The sequence below is a fragment of the Megalops cyprinoides genome, chromosome 18 (assembly GCF_013368585.1).
Source record: "Megalops cyprinoides isolate fMegCyp1 chromosome 18, fMegCyp1.pri, whole genome shotgun sequence".
Lineage (NCBI taxonomy): Eukaryota > Metazoa > Chordata > Actinopteri > Elopiformes > Megalopidae > Megalops > Megalops cyprinoides.
In genome coordinates this window covers 23899214-23917007 of record NC_050600.1, presented here as the reverse complement: position 1 = coordinate 23917007, position 17794 = coordinate 23899214, and the positions used below count along the sequence as shown (strand labels likewise).

General features: G+C 37.3%; 1 protein-coding gene across 1 annotated transcript; it reads left to right on the top strand.

Annotated features, from left to right (window-relative positions):
• Positions 1-5085: 5085 nt before the first annotated feature.
• On the top strand, positions 5086-9790 carry LOC118793020 (GTPase IMAP family member 8-like; the record flags this gene model as incomplete). Its single annotated transcript, XM_036550966.1, has 4 exons — positions 5086-5146; positions 5478-6170; positions 6916-7608; positions 8865-9790. Coding segments are annotated over exons 1-4 (2373 nt in total), but the record flags the coding sequence as incomplete, so codon positions are not given.
• Positions 9791-17794: the final 8004 nt, after the last annotated feature.

The following is a 17794-nucleotide window of genomic DNA, read 5'->3' as shown; positions in this document are numbered from 1 at the left end:
TCTGCACTGCATCAGTGGATTTCAGTGGATTGAGGACTGGGGTTCAGTGGATTAAGAACTGTGAAATCTTTCTCAGTACTATCTCAAGGACCTGTCCTGTGGATTCCCCCAAACTGGCTTCCCTGTACTGTGACCTAACATCCTCCTGCATGTCCACACAGAGAAACTCCCAGAATGTCTGGGAAAGCTCACAGAAAGCTGTCTGGGTCCTTAAACACATAATCCTTGTGGGTAGTACAATTCAGGCAAGGGGTGTTAGGCTTCAAAAAATTCTTTTCAGTCTGTGTTTTGACTATCACAACAAATGGGTAATTGAAAGCAAATAAAATACAGAAATATGCATATGCATGAATACATTCTGTGCCAACTTCTTGAAAGATTGCTGATGAAATAAAGCATAGTATGTGTGTTTATGTGTCCCTTTATTTTCACTCTCTTTGCTGTTATGCGTTATAACTACATTTTCAGTTCTCTCTTCATCTGAGCTGCTTTCACCACTCTCTTTGCTAGCCTCAGGTAAGGAAACAACATCACTTCTCCCACTATAAAACCTACTAACGCGCATAGTAATATGCAATCAAACTATGTCTCCATTGACTATGACAATGCCATCTTGAGGTTAAATTTTTATAACCTCATACACTTTAAAATCAAATTAAAGAGATGAAAGAAAACATTTTTAAAGAAAGGAAATATATTTATTCTAACAGATTCAATATGAATTATAAACTTCAAATAAGCTTATCACACTGCCCTTGAGCAACGTGCCTAAAATCGGATCCAAGTTTCTGTAACTTCACCTAGATACCAAACAGTTTCATCACATGCCCCAAAACTACAACTGGATTGGATAAACAAGTCATGTGGTAATATAAAACTAAAATTTAATCGGTGAGTTGTTTTGACTTCTTGAAAATTCTGCCTTCGTTTGCGTCATTTGTGCACGACGAACTCACATACAGGGTTAAAGACACCGTGAAGACATCCCGACTGTTCATATGAGCCGGCGAAAACCTCTTGAGAACGCTGGAAGGATCCGAGGAACAGAACAACGTCCAACAGAAAGTAGGTAAGTTTGTACAGTGCCTGAGAAAACGCTATATTTTATACTGACGACAGCGAACGTGTTTATTGCGCTGCATATTATTTCCTTTACTGTTTTGTTTTGTAGAGATGCAAAGTGAGAGCGTCACTGCAGTTAAGTTAGCTTGATATTAACATTTGGAAGACGTTTGGTCTTTAATCCTAAATATCTCAAAACAGCTCCAGTTGCGTTCAAACTTCCCTTGTTTTTGTACAATGTTTTATCGTAGCTAGAAATCATATCATAATGCACCAAAATCCGTGCACCAACTCCGTAAAAATAACAACGATTATCGGGAGATGCTGTTGATATTGTCTCAAGTTTTTTTTTTCTTTTTTCTGACCAATAGAGCAGAAATGTAGGTTATTGCTGGAAATGCACAGTTACAATGAGAGATTGACTGCTTTCCGGTCAGGACTCGTCTAGGTGCTCTTTTTATTCTTACAGCGGTAAGACAGAACAATAAAGTAGTATAACTTGACACACTCTGGTACTGTGCCTTGGAGGTCCAAAACTCATAAATTTAAACAGATTAAAATGTAACCAGAATATTTATTATTCTAGAAGCATTTAGCAGTCTGTAGTTGATTTAAGACATACAGGGCATCTTATTTGTAACAAAATCCCAATATTTTTCCAGCCACATCACTGTTTAAAGACTGTTTAAAGACCTGTTATGTGATCTTGAGCATATATGAAATGAAAAAAAAAAATCTTTTTAAATTATTGTTTTTGAATTTTTTATATTGTTTATGATTTATTTCAATGACTTGGGGAAAATATAAGTCAGACAGTTTACATCAACTCCTCCATGATGAAGGGCATATGAATAGACAGTTATTACTTTTTTCTGAAAGTCATTGGTTTTTGCCAAATATTTACTGTTACAGTTTTGACTCATTAACACAACAATTTCAATGGCACTTCTAAACAAGGATGTCGCAGTTTGATCCAATTTAAGTACGTGGGAAAAATTCTTGTGACTAGCTTGCTAGCAAGGTAGAGAGATAATAAAGAGGTTTAATGCATCTATTTAGCTATGTAAATATAAATAGATCTACATTTTTAAGCACCAAGGTCTGATTTAACTAGACTGCTTGTGCAGAGATTTTGTTTTTCATGAGCTAGCGTTCACATACCTAAATCTGAGCAGATTAATGTTGGCTAACTAGCTTCATTAATTAATTACACTGACAGAACCTCGCTATATGCCTCAGAATATGCATATAAAATATGTTTAGCAAGTCAGCTAAGCAAAAGAGGGCTGCATTAGACTGTGAGTCTAACAGTTTAAGTGGTAGTGTAGTACCGACAATGGCTAGATAGCTTTATAGCCAGCAAACTTGGTCAGCTCAAGTAACCACTGAGTTTACAACAATGCAGCTGTAAAGGACTAAAATGTTCCTGACAGTTTTACTGTTGATCTAAGGATCAGTTATGTCATTAGCTTCTTGCCAGTTGTCTGCCATCCAGCACTCCAACATTACCACTTGTGACAGGCCAAAGAACTAATATTTCATCAACAAAACAAATAACTATAATATACTACATTGAATGAAAGAGCAGTTACATGTTATGCTAATTATCTTTTTCCATCCAATGTGAACTCTCTTTTGTCATCTTTTCATGTTTAGTGTGTTGGAAATTTTGTTAGATATGAGAAATTCTAAAATCTAATATTGCTGATGAGAAGGGAGCAGTTGAATACTAACATTATTATCTGAAAGCTATTAATCATTTTGTGACAGAGGGAAAATAAGGAGAGGCAGCATGGAGGAGCCCCCACACTGTAAGTATGGAGTGCACAATGTAAACATACACTCCATTGTCAGTATTGTAAATTTTGATATTAATGTCCAAAATGAAGTCATTCAGAGTCAATAAAATGATAGTAAAGATATTAGTCTCAAAATTACAGAAGAGGAGTAACGAATCCATACCACTATATCAAGTTACATGAAGATATACTATTGTATAAAGCAGAGATGATCCAAATACCTGGGTAATTTCTATTTCACATAGCCTCTTGGAAGTTCTGGAGAAGTTAATTTATCCAAATGTGGATCTCTGTATTACACCACAGTGGTTTTCAGGACATTGTCATGAAATGGCTTGATAACTGTATTTACAATAGAGAATAATGTGTGTCCATTGATGCCTGCGTTTCCAATAGGGCCAAGATACTATGGGGAGTCCCTCAAGGGTCCATTCTGGGATCACTTATTTCTTATTTATATAAATGATCTAGCCTGTATCTCTGATATTGTAGTTCCTATTTTTTGCTGATGATGCTGAGCTTTTAAATCGTATTCACATGCAAATTTTGACACAATCAGGGAAGCCAGATTAAAAAAATCTAACTTTATCATCTTTAGACATAAGAATAAAGGGCACCCCAAGACTGACACTAAATTATTTGTTAATGGTGTTGAAATTTCTCAGGTCTCATCATCTAGATTCCAAGGTGCCTTAGTAGATGAATAAAACTCTACTGGAAGGATATTGGATATAATAACATTGATTATGTTAAGACATAAAATTGGTGGGAATTATCAGAAGTATTCATTCTAGTATTCATTCCTTCTACTAGTCGACCAATCCTGCTTTTTAACACTATTACATTATTAACGCTATTTAACATGGTTAAACACAGTATAACATGGTTTTGTGTTTTTAATTATATTTATTTCTTTGTTTTGTCTGATCATTTTACTTGCTTTAGTTATACTGTTCTTTTTTATTGAAGTTTGTCATGAAAAATGACATGTAATTTATAATTTAAAGGGTAGGTACTTGTATAAACCTTTTTTAGGCTTCTTACCTCTCCTGCACTGTCCTTTCTACCGAATGTTAATTATTTATTGTGCACATGAGCACATCAAATACAACAAGATTAAACTACTTTTTTCTCTAAATGTACAGCACACAGATTTGAAAGATTAAAAATGAGTTTCACTCAAGCTAGAATATTAAAGGATTAAAGGATAACAGTTCTGTTATAGTTTCTGTTTTATAATAATATTTCTTATGAACAGTTTCTAGAAGATAGAGAGGTGTGTCAGTCTGTCTGCTCCAGGGCCCTATGTGTTTCCACTGGGCCAGAGGGGTTCTCACAAAATGACATTCAAAGAGTGATGAGGAGGATCCAAGAACACGTTGGTAACAAGGCCCTGAAACACACAACGGAGCTTATTACACATGCAGATCAATATGGTCAAAATTATTAAAAAAAATTATACTCAGTTGATCGAGGATAGTAGTAATGGCAGCTATCATCTGTTTAACAACACAAACGAGAGTGACTCTCAAGTCACTAAATTTATGGAAAAATGGATATGTTGGTGAAAGACATCTTACTGCAGGATGTATATGGTGAGCAAAATGTTGCACAAAAGACACAAAGAGACAACAATCTGTTTGGTGAAGAAAAATACCAGACAGGGCGTCAAAAGAAACAAGAAGAGGAAGGAGATGGATTTATGGAATGTCTTGCATGTTAATGCACTCATCACTCAGCACTCATCTTGAGTTCAAACTAAGCTGTACAGTCTGGGTTCAGTTCCAGCCGTGTCACCAACTGACAATAACCGGGAGCCAGTGGTGGAACAAATTAGCTTCTTTGCACTGGGAGTGGTATGGGGTGGGTATGCCGGCAGGGATTGCTTGTCTCACAGCTCCTAGGCTTCTCATATGATGTCTGTAAAACCATGCCATCCTCCAATCGGTGCTTAGCTTACCGTAGTGCACTATTAATTGTCCCATTAAAATCAGGCCAAATACATTTCATGAAAACAATCAAAATATAGTGTGGAGTTGGAGTGATGCAAAAAGATTCAAAGGACAGAAGCTGTCACTTCCAAGTTGTAAATGCTCCTACTCACAGCCTGGGAATATACTGAGCCCTAATCAGCATAATTCTTACATTATAAACATATGGTGCTGAGCTGATTCAATATGGATAAAACCATTTATCTTTGCCTTGGAAGACTAGGATAGTCAATATGATTGAATCCATGAATTTCATGATGAGCCCTTCAATGGTGCCTAAAGTGCGGAGGAGCGGTACACAATTTCATTTTTCCTTGATGCAGGCTTTCACTCCACTCCATTTGCTGTTCGGTTTTTCATTTCAGTATTTTCTGGCATTAAAGTTTTGGCTTAAAGCATAGTTTCAGAAGTTTGGAATTGGAAACAAATAAACTAGACGTGTTGCTTGGCTTAGTAGTGTTGACATGGATGTAGTTTGCTGTTATTCTGTAGCATGCTAGTGGGTGGCACAGAATATGAATTGTATAAAAAGAATGTGCAAAGGCCAATTATAACAGGTCCTAGTATAACAGTCCTTTTATGTCCCTTTAAGGTGTCTGATGAATGTTATTCTTCTGCATTTCAGTGTCTGAGGGAAAGTCTGTCAGTCAATCCACATTGAACTTACTGCTGTGTGGGAGAAAAGGAGTTGGCAAGACGATCTCAGGTATCACCATCCTAGAACAGAGTTTGGCTTCAGACAAACGACGGTCAGGAACAGCGGTTGCACACCACATCATCATAGATGAAATTCCAGCTCTTTCCTCCACAGCCATTTCCACAGAGGAGGTGATTCGTCAGACTAAACAATGCATCTTGCACTGTTCTCCTGGGATCCATGTTTTTCTCTTTGTGATACCAGTGGGTCCAACCACCAGTGAAGACATAGGAGAGTTACAAAAGTTCAGAGAGCTGTTCGGTGAGAAAGTTTATGACTACACTGTGGTCCTGTTCACACACGAGGGAGCACTGAAAAAAGAAGATTTAGATGACTTTGTGAAGAGGTGTGCAGCCATACAAGATCTTGTCCAGAGATGTGGGCACAGATTTTATTCTTTGAGCATTAAGAAGGACAACAATGAGCAAGAGGTCACAGAACTGATGACCGGGATAGAGAGCATGGTAACTGGCAAAGACAACTGCTGTTACCTTCCTGAGATGTTCATGGAAGCACAAATGGAGACAGGAAATGGCATGGAGTCAAAACACAAGGCACTGTTGGAGCAGAAGGACAGGAAAATTAAGGAGCTGGAGGAAAAGATACAAAATCTGTCAAAAGGTAAACATTTAAGGTTTTTTGAATGCAGTAGCTAGATGTAGGTATGCTGTTTTCATAACTATTTTTGAATCTTTGCATGGAACACACACCTGGTGTTTTTCAAATTCAAGTTCAAATATTCTGTTTGCCACTATCTTGACATTGCAACATTTATATGAAAATAAGTTTAAAAGACATTTTGTTCAGCCACTGATTCTGCTAAATGGTAATACTGATAGTCAAAGCATAAAAAGTTTCTTTTTTAATAATTGGAATATAGAATTTGTGCCAAAATGTTGAACTATAAATAAAATCAATATTGTTGAAAGAAAAAGTGGAAAAAGTGATCTTATGCAACTGTTCAAGATATTGACTTTGACGTAATGAAATGCAACATTAATCCAAAAAATAAAAAAAAATCATGGAACAGGTGAATATTTGTCTGCAGTATGTACCTTAGTATGTTTCCAAAGTGTATTCTGATCTGGCTGTCTTATGCTAATTGCTTGCATTTGCTGCCCAGTTTTTCATTTCAGTGTCTTCCATAATTACATTTTTTATGAGCATAACTTTGGAATTGATAGGATACAAACAGTTTGAAGTTTTTCTTGGTGGAGTAGACTTGCAAATGGCCCATGATTATTTTATACAAGATAGGAGAGAAAAAGTGAGCACTATAGTAATGATGTACAAAGGCCAAAGTTCCTATTATGCCAGTCCTTTTAGTGCCTTTTTCAGGTGTTAATGTTATTCCCCTGTATTTCAGTATCTGAAGATAAGTCTGTCAGCCAACCCACATTGAACTTACTGCTATGTGGAAGAAAAGGAGCTCAGAAGACTTCCTTGGCTAAGATCATCTTGGAAAAGACGTCCACCTCAGACAAACGACGGTCAGGACCAGCGGTTGAACACCAGGTCACCATAGATGAAATTCCAGCTCTTTCCTCCACAGATATTGCTCCAGAGGAGGTGATGCGTAAGATCAAACAACGTGTCTTGCGCTGTTCCCCTGGAGTCCATGCTTTCCTTTTTGTGATACCGGTGGGTCCAATCACCAATGAAGACGTAGGAGAGTTACAAAAATTCAGACAGGTGTTCGGTGACAAAGTTTATACCTACACTGTGGTGCTGTTCACACATGTGGGAACACTGAAGAAAGAAGATTTAGATGACTTTGTGAAGAGGTGTGCAGCCATAGAAGATCTGGTCCAGAGATGTGGGCACAAGTATTATTCCTTAAGCATCAAGAAGGACAGCAATCAACAGGTCGTAGAGCTGATAGCAGGGATCGAGAGAATGGTAACTGGCAAAGCCAACCACTGTTACCTTCCTGAGATGTTCGTCCAAGCCCAACTGGAGACACGAATACAAGACATGGAGGCAAAGCACAAGGAACTGTTGGAGCAGAAGGACAGAAGAATTAAGCATCTTGAGAAAAAGATGCAATATCTGTCAAAAGGTAAACAAGGAGATGCTTAGGACAGAATACAAGCAAAACCACTGTATCATAATAAGGGAAACTGCATTTCAACTGCAAAAGCAAGCCTCCCCAGAATACCCTGGTACCATATCTAACTGAACTGACTTCTCTGAGCTATTGAGAATTACAGTAAAGGATGCTAGATCATGCAGTTAATTGTAGTGATTTTGCATAATGTAATGTCTAGGAAGTGAGAGCTGCACAATATCATCAGCAAACAAAGGTACAGGCAGTCCTAAATAATTAATCCAGGTATGTTTTATAGGCTGTTAAATTATATTACCTTGATTAGTCTAACCTTATTAAATTGGATTGAAAAAGCCAGTTTACAGTTCCTCTTCATATAATTTCTTCTTTCTCTTCTTCTTCCATCTGATTTTCTGTATGTATCTCCTCCTATAGCTTTTAAGCTATACTGACAATACCTTCAACTAGTATTGCTTGTGCTTTTTGTGTCAATATCTAAAATATTTTCTGAGATGTTCATGATTTTACCTCAAAAATTCCTATTGACATACATAGACACAACACTGACAATTCTGATGTTACAATAGGCGTGCTACAGCGGCCATAGATACAGACTGTCCCTGGAACAAAGTCTGCTGGCTACAGCAGCATAGATACAGTCTGGCTCTTGAGCAAAGTTTCTAGATCAAATCTGCCAACTCTCAGTCATCTTGCGTGACTCTCATATTTTCATATGCCAAACCATGTCAAAGCTAATTTTTCCTTAACATGGTTTTGCAGGTTTGATTGAATACCAGTCTTATTCTCATTTGATGTGCGCATATAATGAACATATGCCTGTGATTTCTTATTTAGCAGTGATGGGCAAACGTGTATCAATGCAGGGAGAAATACTAGCAGCAGTGTGGTGTATTGGTTTGAAGGAATTTGGTAGTTAGATGGTTGCAGGTTTTTTCCCAGGTGGGGCTCTAATGATGTACCTTTAAACCACAGGCCAAACCTGAATAATGCAGGAAATATTCAGCTGAATGAATAGATGAAAAACTAAATTAATAAACTGAGTGCATATGTATGCCAATGTAAAGCAAATTACACTTGTATTAAAATAAAAAAAAAACATGTCAGTTTTTACAGTTATATATTATTTTGGGATCCATTTCATAGTTATGGCTGATGAAGAACATATTATGCATTACATTGTTTTTACAGCAGTTTCAGTTGTATTTTATGTATTTAAATCATTTATTTATGTGAATATTGTTTTGCAGGAGAAGTTGCTCAGGATAAAACAAGCTGTGTGAGGATTGTACTGCTGGGAAAGACTGGAGCTGGGAAGAGTGCGACAGGGAACACCATCCTGGGGAGAGAAGAGTTTTTGTCTAAACCCAGTCTTCAATCAGTAACAGCTTGTTGTAAGAAAGGAAAAGGAGAAGTTGCTGGGAAGGAAATAGCTGTGGTTGACACTCCAGGACTATTTGACACACAATTTTCAGAAAAAGAGGTTCTGAGTGAAATTGCAAAGTGCATGTCCATGGCAGCCCCAGGACCCCATGTGTTCCTCCTGGTGCTGCAGGTGGGACGCTTCACTGAAGAAGAGGGGAAAACAATACACTTAATTAAAAAGAATTTTGGTGAACACGCGGACAGGTACACAATAGTTTTGTTTACCAGGGGAGATGACCTGGGAGATCGTACCATTGAAGATTACTGTCAGGAAGGAAAGAGTGTTAAAAAGTTGATTGATGACTGTGGTGGTCGATGTCATGTGTTCAACAACAAGGATAAAGATCGCAAACAGGTCGTTGAGCTCATGGATAAAATAAACAAGATGGTGCAGGAGAATGGAGGAAGCTACTACACTACTGATATGTTTGAGATGGCAGAGGCTGCTATCCAACAAGAACAGGAGAGGATACTGAAGGAAAGAGAGCAGGAGCTACAGAAAGAGAAGGATGACCTTAGGGCAAGTTATGAGTTGGAACTGGCAGAGATGAAGAAAATAATGGATACAGAACGACAACTGTTTGAGGAAGAAAAGCAGAGGAGAGAAGAAAATCTGAAAGCAGAAGAAGAAAAGTTAAGAAAAGACATGGAGGAAACAAGAAGGAGGCTGGCTGAAGAAAGTAAAAAAAGAGAAGAGGAGGACAGAAGAAGAAGAGATCAAGAAGAAAGACAAAGAAGAGACTGGGAGAGAAAACTGAATGAAATTGAAGAAGAGAGGAAGAAACAGCGAGAAATGTGGGAAAAAGCAATGAAACAGGAACAGGAAAGGAGAGATGAGGAAAGCAGGAAATGGTCAGAGAGGGAGGAGAGGGAGAGAAAAGAGTGGGAGGAAAAAATGAAGAGAGAGCAGGAACAGTTTGAAAGAGAAAAGGCAATTAGACAACAGAAGGAAATGGAGGAAATGGATAGGAGGGAGAAGGAGGACAGAGAAAGGAGGGAGAGATTTGAACAAGCAAAAAGAAATTTGAAGGAAGATATTAAAAAGGCAGAGGAAAGCAGAAAAAAGGAGCTGGAGGAGGAGTTCAGCAAAAAGGTTCTGCAGTGGGAAAGAGAGAAGGAGGAAGAGCTAAAAAGGAGGACGGATGAAGATGAGAAAAGAAATGAAGAAGAACATAGGAAGGAGAAGGAATGGGAGGAGAAAATGAAGAAAGAAACTGAGGAGTTTGAAAAAGAAAAGGAACGATTAAGGAGAGAAGCAGATGAAGAAAATATGAGAAGAAGAGAGGAAGATGTGAAGGAAGGAAGAATGGAAATAGCTGCAGAATTAATAATAAGAAAACTGGAGCAAGAACAGCTCCAACTCCACAACACATGGTTAAAAGCACTGGAGGAGCAAAGGAAGCGGAGAGAAGAACAGGATAACGCCATTAAAGAGCTGGAGGACAAGCTTCAAAAACAACAGAAGGACTTTTACAGAAACAAAGACACAGATAAGAAGCAGAGAGTTGAAGAAGACAGTATGATTAAACTAGCCTATGAAAAGCAAATAAATGATCTCAATGACCACCACGCCAAAAAAATGAAGTATGTTATCACCAGGTTTGAAGCCAAAGCAAGGAGAGAAGCTGAAAGTCATAATGAATTCATAAACAGTTATAAATCATTGTACACGCAACTCGAAAAACTTATTCATCGTAAAATTGAAAGAAAACAAGTGAAATTTGGATATGGGTGGCTAGTGGAAACAAGTCTTAGATGTACTGGGAAGCTACACAGCAAATACAGAACCCGCAAAATGAAAACGAACCAGGACATGGATGGACACATGGAAATGGAGGATGAATTGGAAATGGAAACAGCAACAGGAGCAGGAATTTCGAGCTTCCCAACTCATTCTCAGCACAAACAGTGAATATTTTGATTTCAAAGATAGCTTGGCCAATATACAATAGCATGACGTTTCTGCAATGTCAATAGGAGATATGGAAATGTTATATTACAGCCCAATGCCAATGTATAGTATGTATAATGTTTTATTGTAATGATTATTGTGATTACTATTATTATTCGTAGTAGCAGCAGTAGTAACAGTGGTAGTGTGGTTGCTGTAGTTTTTGTTGTTATGATTATTATTCACCATCAACTATATGGCTGTATTTAGAGGGTGCACTATCAAAACACAATTAACAAGCATAAACTAGCACAAAACAACAGAGAAGAATTAAAAAGAATTAACTAGCAAAAAAGTGTAATATGGCTATTTTGGGACTGTACAGATGTGAAAAAAATATTTGCATTGAACATTCTCTTTTCCATCTTGCATTGCTTAGACTATAATAATAATAATAATAATAATAATAATAATAATAATGAATGTTTAACAATGTCATATATATGCATTGGGTATATTGTAATTTTAATTTTGTTATGTGTTTAATATTTCATGAATGAAGAAGACTAATCTTTAAGATTTAAAATAGGACATAAACATGTTTTTGCTACAGCAGAAAATTCTGATGAAGTAGCAAAAAACTGCATAATACTACATAAACAACTCCAGAATACTTTGCACTCACTTACCAGCAAGTGACTGTCAGTTTTCCCTTATAACACACTACGTCAAGGTTGGTTAGAAAAGTGCCTGGGATATAGTACATTTATATTAACACCCACTAGACAAGAACAAACTAAGTAGGCATTTCTTGACTCCTTAATGTCCGCAGTGCCTTTCACTTGCATAGTTCCATAGTACCACTCATGTGAACAGTAATTCTGAGTGTCATGGTGTATTATTAATCAAATGTGTTGGATACCCGAAACGCAAATGTTTTTAATCAGGTGGGGCATGAATCAACTTACTCTGTCCAAAAATTAATCTCGACTCCTTTGCAAGTTTGTTCATGTTTGGTACGGCATCATGCACAATTCCACACGATTGATAACAATCCATACATTTCAAAAAAAAATAATCATGCTTGGTTTCCAGTTTAAAATGACTTTACGGAATATCACAGATGCAGATTTGCTTATAATAATATTTTGTGGTCAACGTTGAAAGAGCTTAGACCTTTTCATAAAATATAGCCTTCCTACACTGCAATACACAAAGCGCTCGAGATACTGTATGTCTGGGTCATCATTCATAGGCTGCATTGAATTACCGAAACAGTATTTCATGTACCCAAAAAATGAATATGAAAATAAATCAAATAATAATAGGAATGAACCATTAATGTAAAAAAAAAACTTGCAGTGTACAATAATGAAAATAAACCCACCCTATTAGTTGTCCTTTGAATTTTAATGCAGTTTCATTTAAGTTCCTGGTTTTAGGTCCTTGCTGTATATTTTGAACTGATGTATAATTAAAATTGGTATCAAGCTTCTCAGCTAAAATGTGTCACATACTTAGCCAAGATGGAGCACACTGTTATCAGTATAGAATGAATCAGATCTATGGGGTGGGTTGGGACACAAGATTTTGTTGCTGTTTTGGGCTTTAATTTTGAACTGCCTTCATGTATTTTTACGTTGCTGTTCAAAAATAGACAATTGTCTTTAAAAGCTATACCTTGTAACTTTGCATGGAGAGTGCTGATTTTCAGCTTTGAGAGTTGAACACAAATCATTTTAATTGAAATGATTTAAAAAGGCATAGTAACTGTGATCTCTCGTGTAATCCATTCCTTTTTTTCCTTTGACGTGAAGAGCGCAACTCAGAAGCTGATCTTGTTAATAGAAAATTAACTACATAGATCTAAATATCTGAATAATTTTGACAAACTAGCTTGCTTGCAGCAAAAATTACTTTTTGTTTTTTTCCTACTGAAAAAAAGTTGTATCTGATATGCCTGTATCATTTCCATCACTGCCTCTTTGCTGTGGTTGGACTGCCTTGCCCTGGGCGGCAGGGCTGTGCTACACCAGAGTGGAACTGAACAGACACCCACATGGTACTGAGTTGAACACAACATGCTGCCTGGAACTGAGCTGAACCTAGACATTCACTGAAAGGAACAGAACTGAACACATTAGCATCGCTTATTGAACGGTTTTATTTTGGGGCATTTATTATTGCCATTCTTGTGGTACTTCATACGAGATCTTGTGGGATATTTTTGTGTTTCTTTTGTAAAATGTATCTGATATTTACTTTCAAACTAACAGTTCATATTGATTACAACATTAATTAATTGTACAATGTTCTTTTCATGTTACCGTAAAAGAGAACCAAATGTGATGTTAAAAGAAAAGACATTTGAACTTTATAGTAAATCTCACTTCTAACCCCAGAGTGTGTATTGTGTTCTTTGGTGTGCATTTTGTTAAGTCATTATCAGTGGTGTAATGATAACTGTAGAAGCCAATCTCCTGTAGAGCCTAAATCTCAGACCATTCTCACAAAGGTACTGCAATCACCTGGCAGTGTGATTTGCGCACATATTTAACTAGTTTTATGTATTGTATTATATTTACATTACATTATTGTCATTTAGTAGGCAATCTTATCCAGTTATCCAGCTTACACAGGTTATAATTTTATCCTATTTCCTGAGGTAATTGTGGGTTAAGTATCTTGCCCAAGGATAAAACAGCAGTGCCTGAGTGGGGAATCAAACCAGCAACCTTTTGGTTACAAGCCCTGCTCCTTACTACTAAACCACATTGCTACCCCTGCCACACATGCCAATCAGCCCTGAAAACCCTCCATTACAAGCCCAGATTCTGACTACAACATGCCGTCACATATTTCACAATTAATTTAAATGACACATATTTCACAAATAGTTTAATACATACCCACCAGTGTGCTGACCGGGGCATACAAGAAACTCTATCAGTGGACAAGCAATGTCCAGGAAGTCTGGCATCCTGTCTGTCACATCCAGCATTTGAAGTAACCTGACAACCTGCTTTAAGGTCAACATGTGAGGTAATGTTTGGAACTCAGCAAAGACTCACCTCTGTGAGGTGATGTCTCAATGTTGTAGGTCTGAGGCCTTCCACAGCTGGCTCTATAGTGTGGACATAGTAAAGGCATTGGACACCACATGAACACTGTGTCTTTTCACATGCAGCAGTGCACGGCTCTTTTTCCAATAGAGATTACACTCCATTTGCTTTACCTCTCCTTTGTGAATGATTTAAAAGGAGTATATAATGTACCAGCTACATCACATCCTACTTCACATTTTGCAGACTAAAACAGAACAAGAACATTAAGCAGCCTGTTCATATTCAGAGTGGTGGACTGATCAGCATTCAAGGAGAAGAAAAAGTTCTCTGTTTCTCTGACAGCTGCTTTTTGCAGCGTGGAGCGATGTCTTCTGTAGTTGCATGCAGCTGTTGATGGGATATGACACAAAACACGATCCTAGTATTTCCTGACATCATTCACATTCCCTACCCTCAATCCATACCCTTCTCCAGTTTTTGTACAGTATCATGGTCAATGGTTACTGTACTAATTACTTTTACGCGCTCACCCGTTTTCAGGAAATTCATTTCAGCAAAGAATGCATTAGGCCTACGTTTCTTGCGCCGTAACTTAGCCTATGTGCGCTGTATTGAAAGCCGACAGCGTTTTGATTGATCTTCGCATTATTTCAAATCATTTACATCATGTATTAACTGGCCAAAAAGTTAGCTAGCCAGCTGCTTAGCAATAAAGTTATAGCCAACAACAGCATTTTACTGTGCCCATAGAATAAACCCATAACATCTCTCGGAAAACTATCTTCCACACTGATTATCTTTTGTCATATATCTGTCTAATCGTGACGGAACCACTTTGGAACATCTTTCCCACCTTCCGTCCCGTAGACCTGTTAGGATATAGTTGCAGCAATCTAGCGATACACCTGCTATTCTGTGCGAGTCAGCAGGGCAGTTAGCCTACTTTACCTAACACCATCTAATGAGGAATAGCCGTAAACGAATGTATCAGGAGGTAACATACAATTACTTACAATTCGTATAGGCGCTAAATATCTGCAAACTGCCTAGTTTTATTATTACAAGTGAAGCATTGGTAGGCTATTTGCTTATTAGTAAGAATAATAATGAAGTAGTTGATATACGCGTTTGTATACTTTGGCTTGGTCGCAGTCGTTCTACGGTCTAGAAGACTGTACTCTTGGGGGTTTAGCATTTTCAAGGGCACTTTTCTGTACTTTTTCCTGTTACTTTTTCTAGTTACAGACACCTTCCATTGCCCGGATTTGTTTTAATGAAAAGTGAATAAAATCCACTGTTAACCCGAGTCTTAGAGAGGGCTTTAGAGAAAAGCGAATATATATATATATATATATATATATATATATATATACACACACACACACAAATATATACAAAAGTATTTGGATGCCTGACCATTACATTGTAATGACACTGTATTCAAATACATATACTTTAATATGGAGTTGGTCCCCCCTTTTGTGTTTCTGTGGGAATTTGTGCCCATTCATTCTGTAGAGCATGTATGAGGTCAGGCACTGATGTTGGACGAGAAGGCCTGGCTAGCAATCTCCGTTCCAGTTCATCCCAAAGGTGCTCGATGGGGTTGAGGTCAGGGTTCTGCGCGGGCCAGTCAAGTTCTTCCACACCAAACTCATCAAACCATGTCTTTATAGTCCTTGCTTTGTGCACTGGGGCACAGTCATGTTGGAATAGGGCCTTCCCCAAACTGTTGCCACAAAGTTGGAAGCATAGCATTGTCCAAAATGTCTTGGTATGCTGAAGCATTAAGATTGCCCTTCACTGGAGATAAGGGGCCTAGCCCAAACCCTGAAAAACAGGTGTGGCCAAATACTTTTGTCCATATAGTGTGTATATATATATATATATATATATATATATATATATATATACACACACACACACACACTCAGTGCCCTCCATATTTATTCATTCATAAATGGGAACATAAAATATTCCACAAAAGAATGCTTTTCAATAAAAAAAAAATAAAGATAACAGGCTAGACTTTACTTTTAATAATAGCATTGCTTTTCAAATCTAATAGCATTACACACAAAAAAGTCTGATTCTGTTCACAAATAAGTTTAATCCAGAGAACATGAGGGTCACATTTATTTCCATCCCTGTAACTGTTATTTTGTAAATCCTCTTCTGGCATGGATTACATCGACAAGGCGTTCTCTGTTATGTTTATACCATTCAGCATGCCCAAAAAAATCCTGCAGGAATTTAACCTCCGAGATTTGATCAGTTTGGGTAGGAAGAGAGGTTGTTATAGCTTCAAACCATGTTTGAAACAGGGAAGTTTCCGTCTTCCCTTTAACTATGAGTGACAGATGTTGTACTGAATATAGTACTCTAGTATTGAAATATACAGGCTGCATTTTGGACTAAGTGAATATCTACAGTATATGACAGTACTATCACCTAAGTATGCCAGTGTTTTTGAACCATCCCCCCTCCCGCCATGTCCCAGGCAAGTTTACTATGTCATTTATTTATTTATTTTTTTCAAATGGCCCAAATGAATGGTTAAATGGCATACATGTCTCAAACCAGATCTCCATGGCTTATATTAGGTCTATAATTGAGTATCACCCTCACACTCGTGTTCTGATTGCAAAGCTGGGTTCAGTGGATTAGGGACTTTGAGATATTGAGGACCTGTGGACCTCTTGTGGGTTTCCCTGAACTTGTTTCCTGTACCTTGACCTTAAAAAAAAAACTCCACCATGTCCACACAGAAACTCCCAGAATGCCTGGTAGAAGCTCACAGAAAGCTGTCTGGGTCCTTAGACACATAATCCTTGTGGAAAGTATGATACAGGCTAGGGGTAAGTGTTACTCTTCAAAAAATTCCTTTCACTCTATGTATTGACAATGACTATGTATATCACAATAACTGGGTATCTGATACAAAATGAAATACAAAACTATAACACCAAAAAGCATACAATGAAATGGAAATACCATAAAGCATAATATGTATAGCATAAAAGTGTAAAATATAAAACATAAAATTTCATGTGTAAACAATACATATAGCCTATATCTTGCATTACTAACTGCTAAGTTATATTTCTCCTGTCAATTAATGCATTCTGTGCCAACTTGGGATCTTCCAACATTGCTGGTGAAATCAGGCATAGTATATATGTTTATGTGTCCCCTCACTTTCACTGTCTTTGCTGTTATGTTGTTGCTGCATTATAACTATATTTTCAGTCCTCTCCTCTTACCACTCTGTTCACTACCCTCAGGTGAGGAAACATCACTGCTACTACAAAACCTACTGACATCCACCTAAAATGCAAACAAATGCACAATCAAATTGAACCTCCGTTAGCTATAGCAATGCAAGCTTGAGGCTGAATATTTATAACCTCATACACTTTGTAGTGTATACATACACTGTTTTTCAGTCATTTTTGTTTTCAGAACAAATTAAATACACGAAGGACAGCTTAAGGAAGCAAATAATATTTATTCTAACAGATTTAATATGAATTATGATCTTCAAAATGAGCTTTTCAAACTGCCCTTGAGCAACGTGCTTAAAAGCAGGTCCAAGTTTCTGTAACTTCACCTAGATACCAAACAGTTTCATCACATGCCCCAAAACTACAACTGGATTGGATAAAGAAGTCATGTGGTAATATAAAACTAAAATTTAATCGATGAGTTGTTTTGACTCCTCGAAATTCTACCTTCGTTTGCGTCATTTATGTATGACGAACTCACATACAGGGTTAAAGGTACTGTAAAGACATCTCGA